Here is a 20,256-nt window from a genome sequence, read left to right on the forward strand (position 1 = left end):
TCACATAACTTGAAGCCGGACGCACGGGGCATCCCCTGAGCCCAGACGACTAAATTGGAAAACTATTAATATTGGAAGAACTGTACTATTAAGGCTAACTAAGAAGCTGAAGCAAAGCTGGGGCACGAAGTTCCAATTACCTTCACTAGTGGCAAGAAGGAATTGAGGGTGGGGGAGTGCGCAGCTCCCCTTAGAGCGATATAGAGGTGCCACTCCAGGGGTCGCAGCATGTCCCCCCCCGTAAAGGTACTACTAAGGGAAAAACTTCCGCCTCAGTGCACGTGGAGAAGCACGCACACACTACGCGGAATACACATAAGCATCACTCGAAGAAGAAGTACGAGCTCATCTAAATATGGATAACACACATACAAGATCATAGGACTGGAAGGACCTCAAGAGGTCATCTAGTCCGTCCCCTCCACTCATGGCAGGACTAAGTATATCTAGACAAGGGTCCCAACGGGTTGCCCATGGTGGCATCTAAATGCACCGCGTCCTGGCCGGGCGTCGAGCATCCGGCATTCAGTGGCATTTTGGTGGATGCTTCCACCCCGCCATGGTCCTTTGTCTGGCGCTGGCCAGACAAAAAGCGTTGGCGACCACTTATCTAGATCATCCATTACAGGTGTTGGTCTTAACTTGATCTTAAAAATCTCCAATGATGGAGGTTCCACAACCTCCCTAGGCAATTTATTCCAGTGCTTAATCCACTGACAGAAAGTTTTTCCAATGTCACCTAAACCCTTTGCTGCAGTTTAAGCCCATTGCTTCTTGTACTACCTTCAGAGGTTAAGAAGGACAATTTCTCTCTCCTCCTTGTAACAACCTTTTATATACTTGAAAAACTGTTATCGCCCCTCTCAGTTTCTCCTTTCCAGACTTAACAAACAATTAACAAGATTGACTAAACTTCAATCTTCCCTCATAGGTCATGTTTTCTACACCTTTAATCATTTTGTTGCTTCTCTGGATTTTCCAGTTTGTCCACATTTCCGAAATGTGGTGCCCAGAACTGGAGCAATACTCCAGTTGAGGCCTAATCAGCACTGAGTAGAGCGAAAAATTACTTCTTGTGTCTTGCTTACAACACTCCTGCTAATGCATCCCAGAATGATTTTGCTTTTTTTGCAACGTGTTTAGACTGTTTGATTCATTTAGCTTATGGTTCACTATGATCCCCCAAATCTCTTTTTGCAGTACTCCTTCCTAGGCAGTCATTTCCCATTTTGTATGTGTGCAACTGTTGTTCCTTCCTAAATGAGTACTTTGCATTTGTCCTTATTGAATTTCACCCTGTTTACTTCAGACCATTTCTCCAGTTTGTCAGGATATTTTGAATTTTAATCCTATTCCTCCAAAGCACTTGCAACCCCTCCAGCTTGGTATCGTCCGAAACTTTATAAGTGTACTCTCTATGCCATATCTAAGTCGCCTGATGAAGTATTGAACAGAACTGGACCCCAAACTGATCCCTGCAGACCCATTCTGTTATGCCCTCCAGCATGACTGTGAACCACTGATAACTACCTCTCTGGGAATGACTTTCCAACTTCTATGCACCCACTCAGAGTAGCTCCATTAGACATGCATTTCCCCAGTTCATTTATGAGAAGGTCATGCGAGATAGTATCAAAAGTTTTATTTAATCAAGATATACCTCATCTACTGCATCCCCCCTATCCACAGGGCTGTTACGCTATCAAAGAAGCTATCCAGGTTTGTTTGACATGATTTGTTCTTGACAATCCATGCTGATGTTTACTTATCACCTTATTATTCTCTAGAGTTTGTAAATTGGTTGATTAATTATTCTCCATTACTTTCCGAGTACATAAATTAAGCTGACAGGTCAGTAATTCCTGGGTTGTCTTTATTTTCCTTTTTATAGATTGGCACTATATTCTCTGCTTCATATTTGTTCTTATTCCCTTAACTCACTGACCCTCTGACTGTGGCATTCCTTTGTTTGGTTTATTATTCTCTTGCACATAACACAGTAAGTTTTCGATCACAACACTCATCAATTATGGCACCAGGAGGACCTTGAATCTCTAATCTTGCTTTTCCACCAACCACTTTTTCCAATATGGATACACCGAAAACGCTGCAGATGAGAAAGTTCTGCATGCTCTCTTTTGCTAGGTTAAAATGTGATTGTTTCTATAACAATAAGGTGACTTCCTGGGCTTGCATTATGTCTTCAATCCATATTTTTGCTGCTTCCAGTTTTCATAGCAGTTGCCAAAGTTCAATGGCTTGGTTCCAATTTTTTATTCTCTATTTAGCTTGTCTGTCAGAGTGTGACCTGTAACGAAGTCAGTTATACAAGTGCAATCTGTAGACTGAAAAGTTCACAAGTGTTGTTACAAAATCTCTATATGCAGCCTTGAGACTCGCAGCTCAAGGAACCTTACTGTCTTTCTGGTACGTTCAGAATGGGGTATTATGACAGGCACTAAGGGTAATTTTTAAAGAACAAATGCAGTTGGGTGTCTAACTCTCATTAACTTTCAATTTTGCATTTTGAAAGTCCCCCGCAAGGGCCTAATTCTCATTGATTTTAAGTGACCAGATTTGCCCCTAGTAATAATTAATAAATACAGTTTCCAATCCAGATGTATAAACATCATTCTCTTTGAAGTCAAATTAAACGGTAGCTGTTCTTCTGGGAACCATTTTAAAACTTGTTCTTCATTTTCATGTTTCCCCACATTCCTCTAATGGGTGGTTGAAGCAGAAGTTGCTATTTCAGGAGATACTGGAGATAATGAAATTAAACATTACACCAGACTGAAATGTTAATGTTGCTTTTAAGTCTCTAGTTAAAAAGTTTTTGTGTTAAGAGATTACACTGTAGTCTAGGGGAAAAATGAAAGAGAGGACCACTGTCTACTTACAAAAAGCCTTTTATTAAATCTTTCTTTGGTGTTGGCTCTGGATAAATGAGTACCTTTTGCATTTTAACTACATCTGTGTTCTCCCTGTTTTTTTTTTTTAAGGAGGATGTAAACCATGCTAAATCAATGTGTTTCACTCACACTGGCTGTTGGATGGCTAGCTAGAATATGTTTTAAATGACAACAATCTAGCTTGATATAAAGAGTCCACTGATGGAAATGGTAATGGGTGGAGTGCTGCCCACAAATTTGAAAAAGGAGACACAACACAAAAAAACCCCCCTGCCTACAAGAAGGGGAAGGAATGTACCCCAGACACCATCCTCACCTCCTTGAACTGAAATTTACCCTTTGGCACCAGGGGCCTAATCACATGAAGTACTTTGGGCATCAACTCCCACTGATTGCAGTTGGTAGCAATGGCCCTAACCAAAGGTGAACAAAACTGTACTGCTTATTTAAAGTGGTAACTAAAGACAGGGCACTGCCTTCTGCAGTTGCAGGTTTTTACTGTGTAGTTTAACATATACAATAAGCTCTGGAACTCTGAGTAGCTAAAATGCACTCAGCCAGGGTCCCCAAAGTTTAATATATTTTTTTTAACGTTAAAGTCAGGTGCACTAAACTTCTGGGCTTGTCAACTCTGAGAAAAAAAAAACAACAACTTTCATCACCACCAGGCTGAATAGGGACAGCTGTTGTTCATTCCTCTCAGCAGCTGGCCTCTGATAAAGCTGTCATTATAACCTAGCCGGGTTTTCTCTCAAATCAACTAATGCTGATGATTTTCACAGGACCCTTTTCAGATTAATTAGAAACCACAACACAGGGCACAGTTCAGCCCTGGATTATGTCTGCTTCCAACAGCATAACCCAGAGATATTGCACTTCCTCCCTCCGTCCGAGGTGGGTGTGTCGCAGGGGGTGAATCAAGCCCCACCATACCTAAAAGACGGTTACTCACCTTTGTAACTGTTGTTCTCGAGATGTGTTGCTCATATCCATTCCAGTTAGGTGTGCACACCGCGCATGCCGTTTGTCGGAAGTTTTTACCCTAGCAACTCCAGTGGTCGGCAGGTCGCCCCTGGATGGCGCGCGCTATAGTGCCTGTATAACCCATGCCTGGCACTACCGCTCCTCAGTTCCTCTGCCGGCTACTCGACAGTGGGGAAGGAGAGCGGGTGTGGAAGGATATGAGCAATACATCTCAAAGAACAACAGTTACAAACGTGAGTAACCAATCTTTTCTTCTTCGAGTGATTGCTCATAATCCATTCCAGTTAGGTGATTCCCAAGCCTTACCTAGGCGGTGGGTCAGAGAGAGATGTCGCAGAGTGCAACACAGCGGAGCGAAGGCTGCATCATCCTAGATTGCTGAACCAGGGCGTAGTGGGAGAAGTTATGGACAGAAGACCAGGTCGCTGCCCGGCAGATTTCCTGAATGGCACATGAGCAAGAAAGCAGCTGATGAGGCTTGAGCCCTGGTGGAGTGCGCAGTCACATGGCCCGAGGGTGTGTGCGCCAAGTCATAACAGGCGCGGATGCAGGACGTTACCCACGAGGAAATCCTCTGTGAGGAGATGGGTAACCCCTTGACACGTTCAGCCACCGCAACAAAGAGTTGGGGGGTTTTGCGGAATGGCTTAGTTCGCTCTATGTAAAGGCAAGCGCCCTACGGACGTCCAGTGAGGTGTAGAGTGTAGCTGCTGCTCCCTGCGAGTCGAATGGGGTTTTGGGAAGAAGACAGGTAGGAAGATCTCCTGGTTAACATGGAAAACCGATACCACCTTGGGGAGAAAGGCTGGGTGTGGCCTCAGCTGCACCTTGTCCCCGTGGAACACAGTATACGGGGGGTCTACCGTGAGGACCCGAAGCTCCGAGACCCGTCTCGCTGATGTGATGGCCACCAGGAAAGCAGTTTTCCATGAGAGGTAGAGAAGGGAGCAAGTCGCTAATGGTTCAAATGGAGGGGACATGAGCCTGGTCAGAACCAGGTTAAGGTCCCACGTAGGGGCAGGGCAGCGAACCTGGGGGTAGAGACGCTCCAAGCCCTTAAGGAATCTAGTCATCATAGGGTGAGAGAACACTGAGCGGCCATCCTCCCCGGATGAAAGGTGGAGATGGCGCTAGGTGAACCCGGAGAGATGATATCGCTAGGCCCTGTTGCTTGAGGGACCAGATGTAGTCTAAGATATTAGCAATGGAGACCTTGGTGGGCAGGAAGTTCCGTTCCGCGCACCAGCAGGTGAAACACTTCTATTTGGCCGAATACGTCGCTCTAGTGGAAGGCTTCCTGCTGCCCAGGAGCACCTGCCACACTGGGGTAGAGCAACGGAGCTCAGATCGGGTCAGCCACTCAAGAGCCACGCCGTGAGGTGGAGCGATTGAAGGTCCGGGTGATGGAGCTTGCCGTGGTCCTAAGTGATCAGGTCCACATGAGGGGGGAGAGGGACAGGGTCGGCTATGGAAAGGTCCAGCAGCATGGAGTACCAGTGCTGCCGGGGCCACGCTGGAGCTATCACGATCAAGCGGGCCTTGTCCCTGCGCACCTTCAATAGGACCTTGTGGACGAGCGGAAACGGTGGAAAGGCATAGAGCAGGTGCATCATCCACGGAACAAGGAAGGCGTCCGCCACCAAACCTGGTGAGAGGCCTTGAAAGGAGCAGAACATCTGGCATTTCCTGTTCTCACGGGATGTGAAGAGGTCCATTCGGGGAAACCCCCACCTCCGGAAGAGCGAAAGAGCAACGTCCGGGCGAAGGGACCATTCGTGGGAAAGGAAGGACCTGCTGAGATGATCCGCCAGCGTGTTTCGAACCCCCGGGAGAAAGGACGCGATGAGGTGAATAGAATGGGCTATACAGAAGTCCCAAAGCCATAAGGTCTCTTGACACAGGGGAGAGGATCTCGTGCCACCCTGCTTGTTTATATAATATATGGTAGTCGTGTTGTCGGTGAATACTGAGACACAACGGCCCTGCAGATGCTGACGGAACGTCTGACAAGCAAGGCGGACCGCTCTCAACTCCTGGATGTTGATGTGGAGGGCTAGCTTGCGAGGTGACCACAGGCCTTGGGTTTGCAGGAGCCCGAGGTGAGCCCCCCAACCCAGGGAGGAGGCATCTGTTGTCAGGGACATCGAGGGTTGGGACGGATGGAACGGGAGCCCCACACACACCACGGAAGGGTCCAGCCACCACTGGAGGGAGTCTAAGATGTCCTGGGGAATGGTGACAATCATGTCGATAGGATCTCTGGCCGGACGGTATTGTGCGTTGAGCCAGGACTGGAGGGGTCTTAGGCGAAGCCTTGCGTAGTTCGTTACGAACATGCAGGCTGCCACGTGGCCCAGGAGGGTAAGGCAGGTGCGCACCGAGGTCAGGGGCACTGCTTGCAGTCTCCGTATGATGGCTGCCATAGTTTGGAACCTCGACAGAGGCAGAGAGGCTTTGACAAGAGTGGAGTCCAGGGTGGCGCCGATAAACTCTATCCTCTGTGTGGGGATTAGCATCGATTTCTCCACATTGATCATTAGACCTAGGCTTAAGAAAAGGTTCTTGACAATGCGGATGTGACTGAGGACTTGCGCCTCGGAAGTCCCCCGGATAAGCCAGTCGTCTAGGTATCGGAATATGTGTATACGACTGCGGCGAAGGTGGGTGACGACTACAGCCATACACTTGGTGAACACTCTTGGGGCTGTAGATAGGCCAAACGGGAGGACCACGAATTGGAAATGTTGCCGGTTGACCATGAACCGGAGGAACCTCCTGTGTGGTGGGAAGATGGCTATATGGAAGTAGGCATCTTGCATGTTGAGGGCGGCATACCAGTCTCCAGGATCCAGGGATGGGATAATGGTCCCCAGGGATACCATATGGAACTCCAACTTTACTAGGTATCTGTTGAGTTCCCTCAGATCGAGAATAGGTCTGAGACCTCCCTTCGCCTTGGGGATTAGAAAGTAGCGGGAATAAAACCCCTTGCCCCGCTCTAGCTCGGGAACCTCCTCTATGGCTCCTTTGGCGAGGAGCACTTGCACCTCCTGTAGGAGGAGTTGCTCATGAGAGGGGTCCCTGAAGAGGGACGAGGGAGGGTTTGAAACAAATTGCAGGTGATATCCAAGTTCCAACGTGTGTAAGACCCAGCGGTCCGATGTTAGCTGGGACCACGCAGGGAGGAAAAGGGAAAGACGGTTGGAAAAAGGAGGGGACGGATCCATCAACGAAACTGGTACAATGCCCTTGGGCGCACCTTCAAAAGGAAGGTTTCGGCCCGGAAGAAGACTTGGAGGGGTTCTGGTTCTGGCCTCCTTGGTTGCTGGATTGTCTGTGGTGACCATTCCTGCCTTGCCGTCTGGCGAAGTCTTGCCTCTGCCGGGTTGGGGGTAAGGCCGGTGTTGTTGCTGTGTCCGGAAGGGTCTGTGCTGGGTTACGGGTGTATGCATTCCTAGGGAGTGCATAATGACCCTATTGTCTTTTAGGCTTTGCAGCCTAGGGTCAGTTTTGTCAGAAAACAGGCCTTGGCCTTCAAATGGGAGGTCTTGAATGGTATACTGGAGTTCTGGGCGGAGGCCGGAGACCTGCAACCACGAGATATGGCGCATAGTAACTCCAGATGCCAGAGTGCGTGCAGCTGAGTCCGCGGTGTCTAGGGAGGCCTGTAGGGAAGTTCTCGCGACCTTTTTGCCCTCGTCGAGGATCACGGAGAACTCCTGGCGTGCTTCCTGAGGGAGCAGCTCCTTAAATTTGTCCGCTGCGGCCCAGGTGTTATAGCTGCAGCGGCTAAGGAGGGCCTGCTGATTGGAGACGCGGAGTTGGAGGGCCACCGCAGAGTAGACCTTTCGGCCGAGTAAGTCCATGCGTCTCATCTCTTTGGATTTTGGGGCCGAGGCCTGCTGACCATGTCGTTCCCTCTCGTTCACAGATTGGACAACGAGGGAACAAGGGGGAGGGTGGACATACAAGTATTCATACCCCTTTGAGGGGACCATGTATTTACGTTCCACCCCTCGTGCAGCGGGGGGAACAGAAGCCGGAGACTGCCAGATGGTAGTGGCGTTAGCTTGAATGGTTTTAATAAACGGAAGGGCAACCCTAGTGGGGGCATCCGCTGACAATATGTCCACCACTGGATCTTGTATCTCCGAGACCTCCTCGGCCTGCAGGTTCATGTTCTGTTCAACACACCTGAGGAGGTCCTGGTGTGCCCTAAGGTCAAGCGGAGGCGGGCTGGTAGATGATGTTCCAGCCACAGCCTCGTCCGGGGAGGATGAAGAGGAGAGACCTGGGAGGAGCGGGTCTGCGGAGGGCTCTGCCTGAAGAACTGCGTCCGACTCCGCAGGGGGCTCGGGGTCCTGAGGCTGGGACAACCTTTCCTCCATGGGAGGGGGAGAAGGACGGGAAATCGTGGCCTCAGGGACCCTGTGTTCTGAGACATTGGAACGTGAGGAACCCGGCTGAAGGCCTTGGGCTTGATGGTACGCCCAAGGCGTCCAGAACCCCCACTGCTGCGGTCCATGCTCTTGAGGCTGGGGTTCGTGGAACAAGGTAGCAGGTACGTCTGTGTCCGGGGCATATAGGCTATCCGCCTGAGAGGACACAGATGGCTGGCGGGACGGCTGGGGGGGTGCTGAACGAGGCTGGTATGGGTCCTCATCCCCGTTGGTGGAGACCTCCTCGGTGCCGGAGACTGGTACCGGGAATCATAACGGTGCCGAGATCGTGACCGGGATCTGCCACCAGCTCGGTGCCGGGAGGTCGACCGGGATCGGGAACGCCAACGGCACGAGCGGCTGCGGGAGTCTCGGTGCCGGTAGTGATGACTAGAACCGGAGCGGTGCTGAGAGTACCGGGAGGTGGATCTGTGCCGCGAGTACGACCGGTACCGCCGTGGTGAGCGGTGCCGGGACTGCGAGCGGCGCCTTGATCGAGATCTTCCACGGGACCTGGAGCAGTGCTGGGACCTAGGTGGAGATCGGTGCTGGCCCGCCGATTCCAGGGACGGAGGTCTCATGGCTGCAGGCTTGCCTCTAGACTGAAGAACTCGCACCGGCGGTGCCAGGAGTTGAGGCAGAGCAGACTCGGTCATCGTAATAAGGTCCCTGGCCGAAGAGAATGTTTCTGGCGTAGAGGGGACCGTCAGCTTGACCACGGGTCTCACTGAGGAGCTCTCCAAGACCGGACTTGACGGACCTCTTGGGGCCAGAGTCAATGGTATCACTGGCGTCGGGACTGCGGCAGGAGTCGGTGCCGGGCGGTCCGCAAAAGCCTGCTTTGCAGGAGTAGAGGAAGCTGATGTTCTTCGGTCGGGACCCTGCGCCAGGGAAGGCTGGTGCCGAGGCGTCTTCGCGGTGCCGGCGCGATCCGGTGCCGGAGTGGTGTCGGCACTCGGTGCCGAGGAAGGTGGGTTAAGAGCCGCCTCCATAAGGACAGTCTTTAAACGATGGTCTCTCTCCCTCTTGGTCCGCGGCTTAAAGGCCTTACAAATGCGGCACTTCTCAGATTCGTGCGATTCTCCCAGGCACTTTAGGCAGGCGTCGTGGGGATCGCTCTTGGGCATCGGCTTTTTACAGGCCGAGCACGGCTTGAATCCCGGCGAACCGGGCATGAGCCCGGACACCGGGTGCGTGGAAGGGCTAGAGCCTGAACCCGCTGAACTATATACAATAACTGATTGACAGCTATGAACTAATTACTCTATACACTAACGATAACTATATACAATGAGTGAACAAGGAGAAGCTAGGTACGTGGAGGACAGCTATGCCGCGCTCCACAGTTCCAACAACCGACACGGTGGTAAGAAGGAATTGAGGAGCGGACGGGCCGGCAGGGGTATATATCAGGCGCCATAGCAGCGCCACTCCAGGGGGCGACCTGCCGACCCACCGGAGTTGCTAGGGTAAAAATCTTCCAATGAACGTGCATGCGCGGCGCGCACACCTAACTGGAATGGATATGAGCAATCACTCGAAGAAGAACAAAGGGTTCTGTTGGTCTTTCTCTTGATCTGAAATGTTTAAAGTTTATTTTTGTTCACTGGATCAGTGACAATTAACTAGGCTGAGGAGAGAACTGGTTAGATAATTTCATGGCCACTAACTAGACTTGTAGTCAGTTTACACAAGGGTGATTAAAACTTGTGCTTCAGGATCAGAAAGGAACTCCTCTTGCTTCAGAAAAGGCACTGCACAATTATTGGAGCCCAGAAGGGTCATCTTCCTTTGAAGCATCAACTACCCAAAGATTGGTAGGGGGAGCAAGGACCTGAGCCTGGTATGACAAGTCCTGTTTGCATAAGCTGGAAAAAAGGTGCCAAAGCACAACAGTTAGAACCTTCTATGTCAACAATTTATCATATCCTTAAATAGAAGGAACTGGGATAAAGATGATTGATTTGAGAGAATAATTGATAACTGTGATAGTTTGGCTTCCTCCAGTCTGTATCCACAGTTAAGAAATCCTCCTTTTGAGCTACCAAACCCTAAGATCAGTTCTATTCTCAGCATCTCACACATAACCCCTGATAACATTAGGGTGAATGACATGGGTCTTTCAAGGGACAAAAGACTGCAAAGTAGATGAAGAACTGAATAGTTAGCTCAACAGTTAGATTTTTGTTTACATGAATGAGAATCTGATAAAAGTCAAAAGCGGTCTAATTAAATATTATTAGAACACTAAAAGAAGTTCTGCAAAACACAGCTTTAGAAGAGGTAACACATTTTCCCCATTATACCCAAACCAGTCTTGTTGTTTTCTCCCTCTTATCACCCAGTTTGACACGCAATGAAACAGAATAAAAAATTAAATGCAGAGCTCTTGTGTGATAGCTTCACCTCCAGATAATAGATAATTATTAGGAGAATATAATTTTCAGAACCTTATTCACCCTTTCTGCTTCTTACTTACGCAAATCATCACTTTTGTTGCATTCCATGTCTTCTATCAGTTTGTTTTTTGCTGATTCAAACTTGGTTTGAAAAGCCTTGAAAAAGAAAGATTTAGAATCAGTTCACAGCTAGCTATGTATCAAACCACTAACAAATGAACAGAGTCTGTCTCTCCAGATTTCTGTTAGGTAAGCAATTTTAGTCAGTCTTCTTTCACACAGAGCCTAATGCTGGTTTCTTGTGCCAAGCCTGGTTCCGGGGTTTTGTACAGGGACATGGATGGTATCCTCTCCAATTCCATCTGCAGGTAGTATGTGGGGAACTCAGGCAGCCAGGCTATGGCAGCTATTTCAGCTTATGGGCAGGAGTAGAGGCTGCCCATTGCTCTCTTTTGCTTGCAGTTTTATGCTGATGGATCCGTGCTGTGCATAGATGCACTGACTATCCCCCTACCTAACTCACAGTCACAAAGTTCCTCTCCATAGCCTCATGTGGAAAGCACTGTTCTGTGCTGTGCAGTAGGTTTGGGCTTCCTGCAGACTGGCATCCCTGAGCAGTGAAAATACAACATTCATGTTGTTTTTTAGCCTCGAAGGCCTTTGGCGGGGAGAGGACAGGCTTTGGGACATCAGTGAAACAACTGGCAGTGTGAGCATGTGGTCCAGGGGAACAGAGAGACAAATGATAACCAAATATAATTTGTCAGAGTTCTGGCATATGGAAAAATGATAAAAATCATCTTCAGACAATACCAAGAAAAGTACATTGTAAATTAATACTACATTAGAAAATAAGATTTTACACTGAACTATACTGACAAAAAGGTGAAGAAGCAGGTCTACAGCATAGATGAAAAAAAGTAAATTAATTAAACTTGGAAATTCTTATTGTAAACACTTCTAAAACTGAGGGGCAACTTCAGAGTTTACAAGCAAGATGCTGTAAGTTACCTGTCAATAAGTCGGTGTAAGTTGGTTTATTTGAACCTAGGAGTCAAAATTAATGTAACCTATATATCAATGGCATGGAAGAGATGGTGTATGGAAGGAAGAAGGAGTCAGGTATGGCTACCCCTTTTTTCTATCCTTCAGCACGTAAGTTACACTCAGACTCCCTTACGCTCAGTTACTGACACCACATTACACTTCACACCTGAATTTGGTCCTGAGTACGATTCAATTGTCCATGTTAGCCTTTCAGAGCAGAAACAAGAGAATAAATGTTGCCTTTTTTGCCAGTCCACATGCTATTGCTCTGTATGTTTCTTTTGCTACAGTATACAGGTTCACTCCTCACCTGCTGAAGTCAGTGGGAGCTTTAGGTTCAAGAGAACAGGATCAAATCTTATATTTTTATAATATATGGATATCTAAAACAGCCATATATAAATCACCTGGTCCAAATTCTCTGCTGGCATAAACTAATACAGTTCCATTGAAATCACCAACAGAGAATTTGGCCTCCTGTCTACAGCCTTTTCTACCATGGAAGGCCAAGCCCTTTGTGACAATACATTGCTACAGGAGATGATGTGACAGAATTTGCTAAATGTATTTCCCGTGAATAACTTCAGTAGAAAGTCCACACTAAGTGGGGAGCAGCACCTTCACTGTATACTCCCTACCAGCTCCAAGACATATACCAGAGGCTTGCTATCTATTTTTACAAATGTTATGTCTAGTTTGGTATATGAAGTACTTTAGCTTGTAGCAATACACAGAAACTTTCTTCATGAATATTGTGGTTTCTTCTACTTATAGTTAATGCTAAATGTTTTACCTTAAAGGCATAACTGTCATTTGGATTGATCACAAAATACACATCTGTCTTCTTCCAAGGATGTTCCTTTGCAAAGCTTAAAACTTCATCGATCATAATATCTGCCACTTCATCATTTGGCAAATTTAACACTCCAGTCCCAATTGCAGGGAAGGAAATTGAGGGAAGTTGATACTCCTGAATCTTAAGCAAACATCTTGACATTGCAGTTTTTAGTCCCTGCAGGAAAAAAGAGAGAGTTTTTAGACTTCACTTTACTTTTTGACCTGAAAGAGAAGTGAAAATCCATTGTAGCTGAATGTCACCTTGCGTGAATCACTGCTGCTTTGTGAGGACCATACTATGTGGAGCACAGACTTGCAGGCAAGATTGTATCCTTTTGTCAATATGAATTTCTCACAATATGGAGGAAGTTTTTGTAGCTCAAATAGAAATTCCTTCTGAAGAGATAGGCCTGCTTTTTCTAGAATTGCTCTTGAAAGGTTTCCTCTTGAGAGATCATCATTCATGACCACAGAATTAACAATGACTGCAGTCTGGAAGAAAAGAACACACACGCTCTCAGTATATTTTATTTCAGCTAAATGCATATTTTACCTGCACTGCAGTCAGATCCCCACTTCAAATGTACCTGTGCAGCTGGTGAAGTTTTTCCTTATTAAAACCTCCACCCCACCCAGACACTTCCCCTTTTAAGGTACATCTTCACTGCATGCTTCTTTCGGCAGCATGTAGAACACATACCAGAATTACTCCCCTCCCCCCAGCCCATAACTTGCAGTGTAGCTGGTGAGGCGTGTAGACTAGTACAAAACATAGTTGAAGGGTGTGGATATGTACCCAAGCACATCCCTTACATGCTTTCTACTCACCCAAGCTGTGCCTCCCTATCTACACTGGTATTTTTAGTTGCAGAAGCTTTTCCCCTCTGTCTCCGCCTGCCAGAGCCTTTCGTTGACAGGAGTAGCTACGCACTGCAGCAGGTGTTGGATACAACAGGCTTTTCAGTGTGGCACACAGCTACACGTAGCCTACATGCCACTGACAATGATGCGTAGTGTAGATGTAGCCTTAGAGCAGTAAGCACTGCCAGCCACACTAATAGTCCTCACCATCTTGTGTACTCAGGAGGAATTGCAAAATTATGTCTGCCTTCTGTGCAGGAGCACTATGGGAGGATGGAAATCTCTGAGCTTTCTCCTTCTGCCCATCACGTACTCCCTAGGGCTGCTGTAATTTGGAACTGAATTTGTGAAATGTAAAACTTTTGCTTATGGTATTTTGACCACAGAAATAATGAGTTGAACCTTAGCTTGATTGTTTAAGAGTAAGTAAAAATACAAGGCTCTAGGCTATACCCATTCAGCTGCTCGGAAGGAATATAACTTTTTATAGTCAGCTGATAGAATTTCTTCCCCATCGAAGAAATTCCCTTTATTTCCACATCTATAAAAACAAACTTCATAACGAGTCAAGATGTTTCTTTAACACACAAGGTATGGAATATTCTGAAAAATACAGTATTTGTTAGAAACAGGCTATCATTAAAGCTGTGATGCAGCTTCCAGTCTAATCACCCTTTTTGGTTTGCCCAGAACTAGGATTGCCATATTTTTTACCAGATTTTCCAGTTAGAATAAGTGAAATAAGTCTATTTAAATCACATTCTGGTTAAAGATGATATTTACATTGTTTTTAGAAAATATCTTCAACTGCTGCAGTATATGCTGAATGCCTCAATAGTGAGAGAGGAGCATTCATCCCATTCCAGAAATAAAAAAAAAAGCAGGATCATAGAATCATAGGATTGGAAGGGACCTTGAGAGATCATCTAGTCCAGTCCCCTGCACTCATGGCAGAACTGAGTATTATCTAGACCATCCCTGGCAGGTGTTTGTCTAACCTGCTCTTAAAAATCTCCAATGAGGGAGATTCCACAACCTCCCTCGGCAATTTATTCCAGCGCTTAACCACCCTGACAGGAAGTTTTTCCTAATGTCCAACCTAAACCCCCTTTGCTGCAATTTAATCCCATTGCTTCTTGTCCTAGACACAAAGGTTAAGAAGAACAATTCTTCTCCCTCCTCCTTGTCACAACCTTTTATGTACTTGAAAACCGTTATGTCCCCTCTCAGTCTTCTCCTTTCCAGACTAAACAAACCCAATTTTTGCAATCTTCCCTCATAGGTCATATTTTCTAGACCAGGGGTTGGCAACCTTTCAGAAGTGCTGTGCTGAGTCTTCATTTATTCACTCTAATTTAAGGTTTCGCATGCCAGTAATACATTTTAACATTTTTAGAAGCTCTCTTTCTCTAAGTCTATAATATATAACTAAACTATTGTTGTATGCAAAGTAAATAAGGTTTTAAAAATGTTTAAGAGGCTTCATTTAAAATTAAATTAAAATGCAGAGCCCCCTGGACCGGTGGCCAGGACCAAAGCAATGTGAGTGCCACTGAAAATCAGCTTGCGTGCCGCTTTCGGCATCTGTGCCATAGGTTGCCTACCCCTGTTCTAGACCTTTAATCACTTTTGTTGCTCGTCTCTGGACTTTCTCCAACTTGTCCACATCTTTTCTGAAACGTGGTGTCCAGAACAGGACACAATATTCCAGCTGAGGCCTAATCAGTGCAGAGTAGAATGGAAGAATTACTTCTCGTGTCTTGCTTACAACACTTTTGCCTGATGCGAAAGGAGCTAGGAGAGTAAACTTCTAGGGGATACATGAAAAAAAAAGGTAACTATTAAAATATTACATAAAAAAAGTAAATGTTAATGTCCTGGTTCTAATGGGGGACTTCAATCACTTTGACATCTGCTGGGAGAGCAATACAGTGGTGCACAGACAATCCAGGAAGTTTTTGGAGAGTGTTGGGGACAACTTCCTGGTACAAGTACTGGAGGAATCAACCAGGGGCCGTTCTCCTCTTGACCTGCTGCTTACAAACAGGGAAGAATTGGTAGGGGAAGTAGAAGTGGGTGGCAACCTGGGCAGCAGTGACCATGAGATGGTTGAGTTCAGGATCCTCACAAAAGGAAGAAAGGAGAGTAGCTAATATGAGGGGGGAAGGAGTTCAGGAAAGCTGGCTGTATTTTAAAGAAGCCTTATTGAGGGCACAGGAACAAACCATCCCGATGTGCAGAAAGAATAGCAAATATGGCAGGTAACCAGCTTGGTTCAGTGAGCTTAAACACAAAAAGGAAGTTTGCAAGAAGTGGAAACGAGGTCAGATGACTAGGGAGGAGTATAAAAATATTTCTCGAGCATGCAGGGATGTAATCAGGAAGGTCAAAACACAACTGGAGTTGCAGCTAGCAAGGTATGTGAAGGGTAACAAGCAGGATTTCTACAGGTATGTTAGCAACAAGAAAAATGTCAGGGAAAGTGTGTGACCCTTACTGAATGGGGGAGGCAACCTAGTGACAGATGATGTGGAAAAAGCTGAAGTACTCAATGCTTTTTTTGCCTCAGTCTTCACAGACAAGGTCAGCTCCACACTGCTGTCCTGGGCAACGCAGTATGGGGAGGAGGTGAGCAGCCTTCAGTGGTGAACAAACAGGTTAAGAACTATTCAGAAAAGCTGGACATACACAAATCCATGGGTCCAGATCTAATGCATCTGAGGGTTCTACAGGAGTTGGCTGATGTGATTGCAGAGCTATTGGCCATTATCTTTGAAAACTCGTGACAATCGGGGGAGATGCTGGATGATTGGAAAAAGGCAAATATAGTGCCCATCTTTAAAAAAGGGAAGAAGGAGAAACCGGGGAACTACAGATCGGTCAGTGTCATCTCAGTTCCTGGAAAAATCATGGAGCATGTCCTCAAGGAAACCATTTTGAAGCACTTGAACGATAGGAAGGTGATCAGAACAGTCAACATGGATTCACCAAAGGCAAGTCATGCCTGACCAACCTGATTGCCTTCTATGATGAGATAAGTGGCTCTGTGGATATGGGGAAAGCAGTGGACATGATATATCTTGACTTTAGCCAAGCTTTTGATACAGTCTCCCACAGTATTCTTGCCAGCAAGTTAAAAAAGTATGGCTTGGATGAATGGACTATAAGATGGATAGAAAGCTGGCTAGATTGTCGGGCTCAATGTGTAGTGTTCAATGGCTCGATGTCTAGTTGGCAGCCGGTATCAAGTCAAGTGCCCCAAGCGTCAGTCCTGGGGCCAGTTTTGTTCAACATCTTTTTTAATGATCTTTATGATGGGATAGATTGCACCCTCAGCAAGTTCTGACACTAAGCTGGGGGGAGAGGTAGATATGCTGGAGGATAGGGATAGGGTCCAGAGTGACCTAGACAAGTTGGAGGATTGGGCCAAAAGAAATCTGATGAGGTTCAACAAGGACAAGTTCAGAGTCTTGCACTTAGGATAGAAGAATCCCATGCACTGCTACAGGCTGGGGACCAACTGGCTAAGCAGCAGTTCTGCAGAAAAGGACCTCGAGGTTACAGTGGATGAGATGCTGCATATGAGTCAGCAATGTGCCCTTGTTGCGAAGAAGGCTAACAGCATATTGGGCTGCATTAGTACAAGCACTGCCATCAGATTGAGGGAAGTGATTATTCCCCTCTATTCGGCACTGGTGAGGCCACATCTGTAGTATTGCATCCAGTTTTGGACCCCCCACTACAGAAAAGATGTGGACAAATTGGAGAGAATCCAGCGTAGGGCAATGAAAATGATTAGGGAGCTGGGGCACATGACTTATGAGTAGAGTCTGAGGGGAACTGGGCTTGTTTAGTCTTCAGAAGAGAAGAGTGAGGGAGGATTTGATAGCAGCTTTCAACTACCTGAAGGGGGATTCCAAAGAGGATGGAGCTCAACTGTTCTCAGTGGTGGCAGATGACAGAACAAGGAGCAATGGTCTCAAATTGCAATGTGAGAGGTCTAAGTTGGATAGTAGGAAACACTATTTCACTAGGAGGGTGGTGAAGCGCTGGAATGGGTTACCTAGGGAGCTGGTCATCCTTAGAGGTTTTTAAGATCCGGCTTGACAAAGCCCTAGCTGGGATGATTTAGTTGGTGTTGGTCCTTTTTTGAGCAGGGGATTGGACTAGATGACCTCCTGAGGTCTCTTCCAACCCTAATCTTCTATGATAACTTTATTCTATCGACTGTCCTGACTCTTTTGTTTTCTCCTATTCTCTCATAACAGAGCTCACTCACACTTTTCATAACTCAAGAGTCATATTATAAGAAGATACCTGTGCATATAATGTATTGGCCCACTGATTCTAATATTGGGTAGCTAGAGGCAAGAGGACAAGATGCACATTTACTGGATCAATACAACATGCCTTCTAATCTTACTGTCCAATCCTGCAAGGTGCTGGGATGCAACTCCATGCTCAACACTTCACAAGATCAGGGCCTTCATGCTCCACCATGAAGACTTACTTGCTGATCTTCAATATGTCCTCTTATGATGTGTAGGCAAAGACCATTGATTGTGATGGAATCTGGAAGACACTTTGCTGAAGCTGGTGGAGTCTCCTGAAGTGAGTTGATGTCACTCCTGCCCAGCAACTCTTCACAGGCCTTTTTCACTGCTGCAACTGTGGGCTCAGCAACGTTCACCAAGTGGATTTCTTTGAACCAGTCAAATAATGGAGCTAGCTCAACAAAATTCTTTATAGTCCGTACGATCACATGAGCACATAAATCTAGTGGGAAGCCAAAAATTCCTGAGCTTACTGCAGGGATTGCAACAGACTTTATATTATTCTCTGGAGCATTAACATATTTCAGGACATTTATAATGGCTGTCTCAAGCATGTGACAACATCTCTCACTTTCATTTGCAGACCATCTTGGACCTACTGTGTGGATAACTTTCTTACAAGAAAGCCTGCCTCCACCTGTCACTGCAATTTGGCCAGTGGTGAGTGGTCCATGGCGATCGATATAACATTTACTCTCTTGCTTAATTTCTGGCCCACCAACTTTCACCAGGGCAAGAGCAAGGCCTCCAATATGGTCCAGATGTTCATTGGCTGCATTCACCAAAGCATCAGCATTATGTCTTGTCATATCATTCATCCAAACAGATATTTCAATTCCTTCCTTCAGGCTTTTCCTGTATACTTCAAGGGGACATCTTATACTCTTAAGGAGAGACATGCAACCAAACTTCTTTTCAGTGAGGTCACATAGACAGCTCTCTCTTCTTGTGAGGATTTCATAAACTTCCTTACTGATGGGAATTGTTAAGCTCTCCTCTGTATCCTTGCTGGACACTAGATAGAGAAATGCAGTAATCCAATGTAAAAAGCATTTTTAATGCAGACCATATTTTAAAGCTTTCAATCATTTTTAAAATTGAGTTGGGACGATAAAGGAAAATTACTTACTGATCATTCTTTTTGTCATAGTTTTCTCTTCTCCTATTCTACCTTAGAGACACAGCAAGGACAGACAGTTTTTGGCTCCCTTTACCAGTAAAGCAAGAAGGCAAAGGCCTTACAAGTGAGAGCTTCCTTATAGAAGCCCCAATTTGGGCCAGTTCTTGCCCATGTCAGCTGCCATGACTAACTCTCCTCTCACTTAGCCAGGCCTTTGTCTCCTAAATCAATCTGCAGCCTATGAGGACTCTGTTGTATGGGCCAGGTTACACTTACAGCCTCACCTTTGTTCCAATCAGATGCCATTCCCTGACTTCCCAGGATGAACTCTTCTTCCTTCCTCTGTCCGTGTTGGACTTCCTATCTCGACTGTGGGTCATCCCATATCTCATTCTTTCAGGCCTTTTCTCTTTCCCTCCCTCCTTCCAATCCAATCCACATCACCACTGATGTGAATTTCAGAGGCGTGGGGAACCCATTTTGATTGTGAGGAACAGAAAAGGCTCAGCATCAATATTCTAGAGCTGCCAGATATCCACCTCATCCTACAAACCTGTAAACACTTGATTTTCCAGTCCCATGTTCTCACTCAATAAGCTCACTCTTTAGTTCTGCAGCTTCTCAGAGGCCCTTCCTTTTTGCCAACAGCAGAGAGCCCACATTCTCCCTACACATTTTAACTTTAAGCAGCACTGTAGGAGAAGAAAATGGACCACCATCTCATTTCACATAAGCCCCCAAATAGCTGTCAGATCAACAATATTTTTTTAACACAGCCCACTGGGAGTAAATCTCAACTAGCAACATAGAACTGCAAAGCACTTTACATTACACCATTACAAATCCCCTGAGTTATATAATCCTCTGTATTGGTAGATTTCTATAGAACTACATAGAGGAGATCTCTTGTTAACTTGTTTGTGGCAGTGTAAATCCTTACAATTTGCACGAGTTTACCATACTTTTCAGCTGAGCTACTGTATCTATTTCTCCCCTCAGTTGTAGTCTAAAAATAGACTGTTCGGCACCTCATTGTTACTAAGGTACACTGAATTTAAGCTGTTTTTCATCCTGGCACTTTTTCTTTAGCATACCTGTACTGTACTTTTACAGGTGTCATGGTATAATTCCCCACTCTGAACCTTAGCGTTCAAAAGATGGGGTACCAGCATAAGCTCAATTACCAGCTTAATACCTGTAGTGCTGCCACTAACCAGGAATTCCAGTGCCGGGTACACTCTGGTCCCCCCAAAACCTTGCCTGGGGAACCCCAAGACCCAGATCCTCTGGATCTTAACACAAGGAAAGTAAACCCTTTCCCCC

At 46.3% G+C, this 20,256-nt stretch overlaps 1 protein-coding gene across 1 annotated transcript in view; it reads right to left on the minus strand.

Moving 5' to 3' along the window:
• The window catches only part of SHOC1 (shortage in chiasmata 1), a 113,108-nt gene that overhangs the window by 13,179 nt on the left and 79,673 nt on the right, over positions 1-20,256 (minus strand). Inside the window, exons 19-22 of the mRNA XM_075067504.1 lie at positions 17,990-18,828; positions 12,880-13,110; positions 12,575-12,793; positions 10,815-10,890 (exon numbers count right to left, since the gene is read on the minus strand). Coding sequence (XP_074923605.1) covers positions 10,815-10,890; positions 12,575-12,793; positions 12,880-13,110; positions 17,990-18,828 — 1,365 coding nt within the window. The remainder of the gene's footprint in view (positions 1-10,814; positions 10,891-12,574; positions 12,794-12,879; positions 13,111-17,989; positions 18,829-20,256) is intronic.

The sequence above is a fragment of the Chelonoidis abingdonii genome, chromosome 6 (genome assembly GCF_003597395.2).
Source record: "Chelonoidis abingdonii isolate Lonesome George chromosome 6, CheloAbing_2.0, whole genome shotgun sequence".
Lineage (NCBI taxonomy): Eukaryota > Metazoa > Chordata > Testudines > Testudinidae > Chelonoidis > Chelonoidis abingdonii.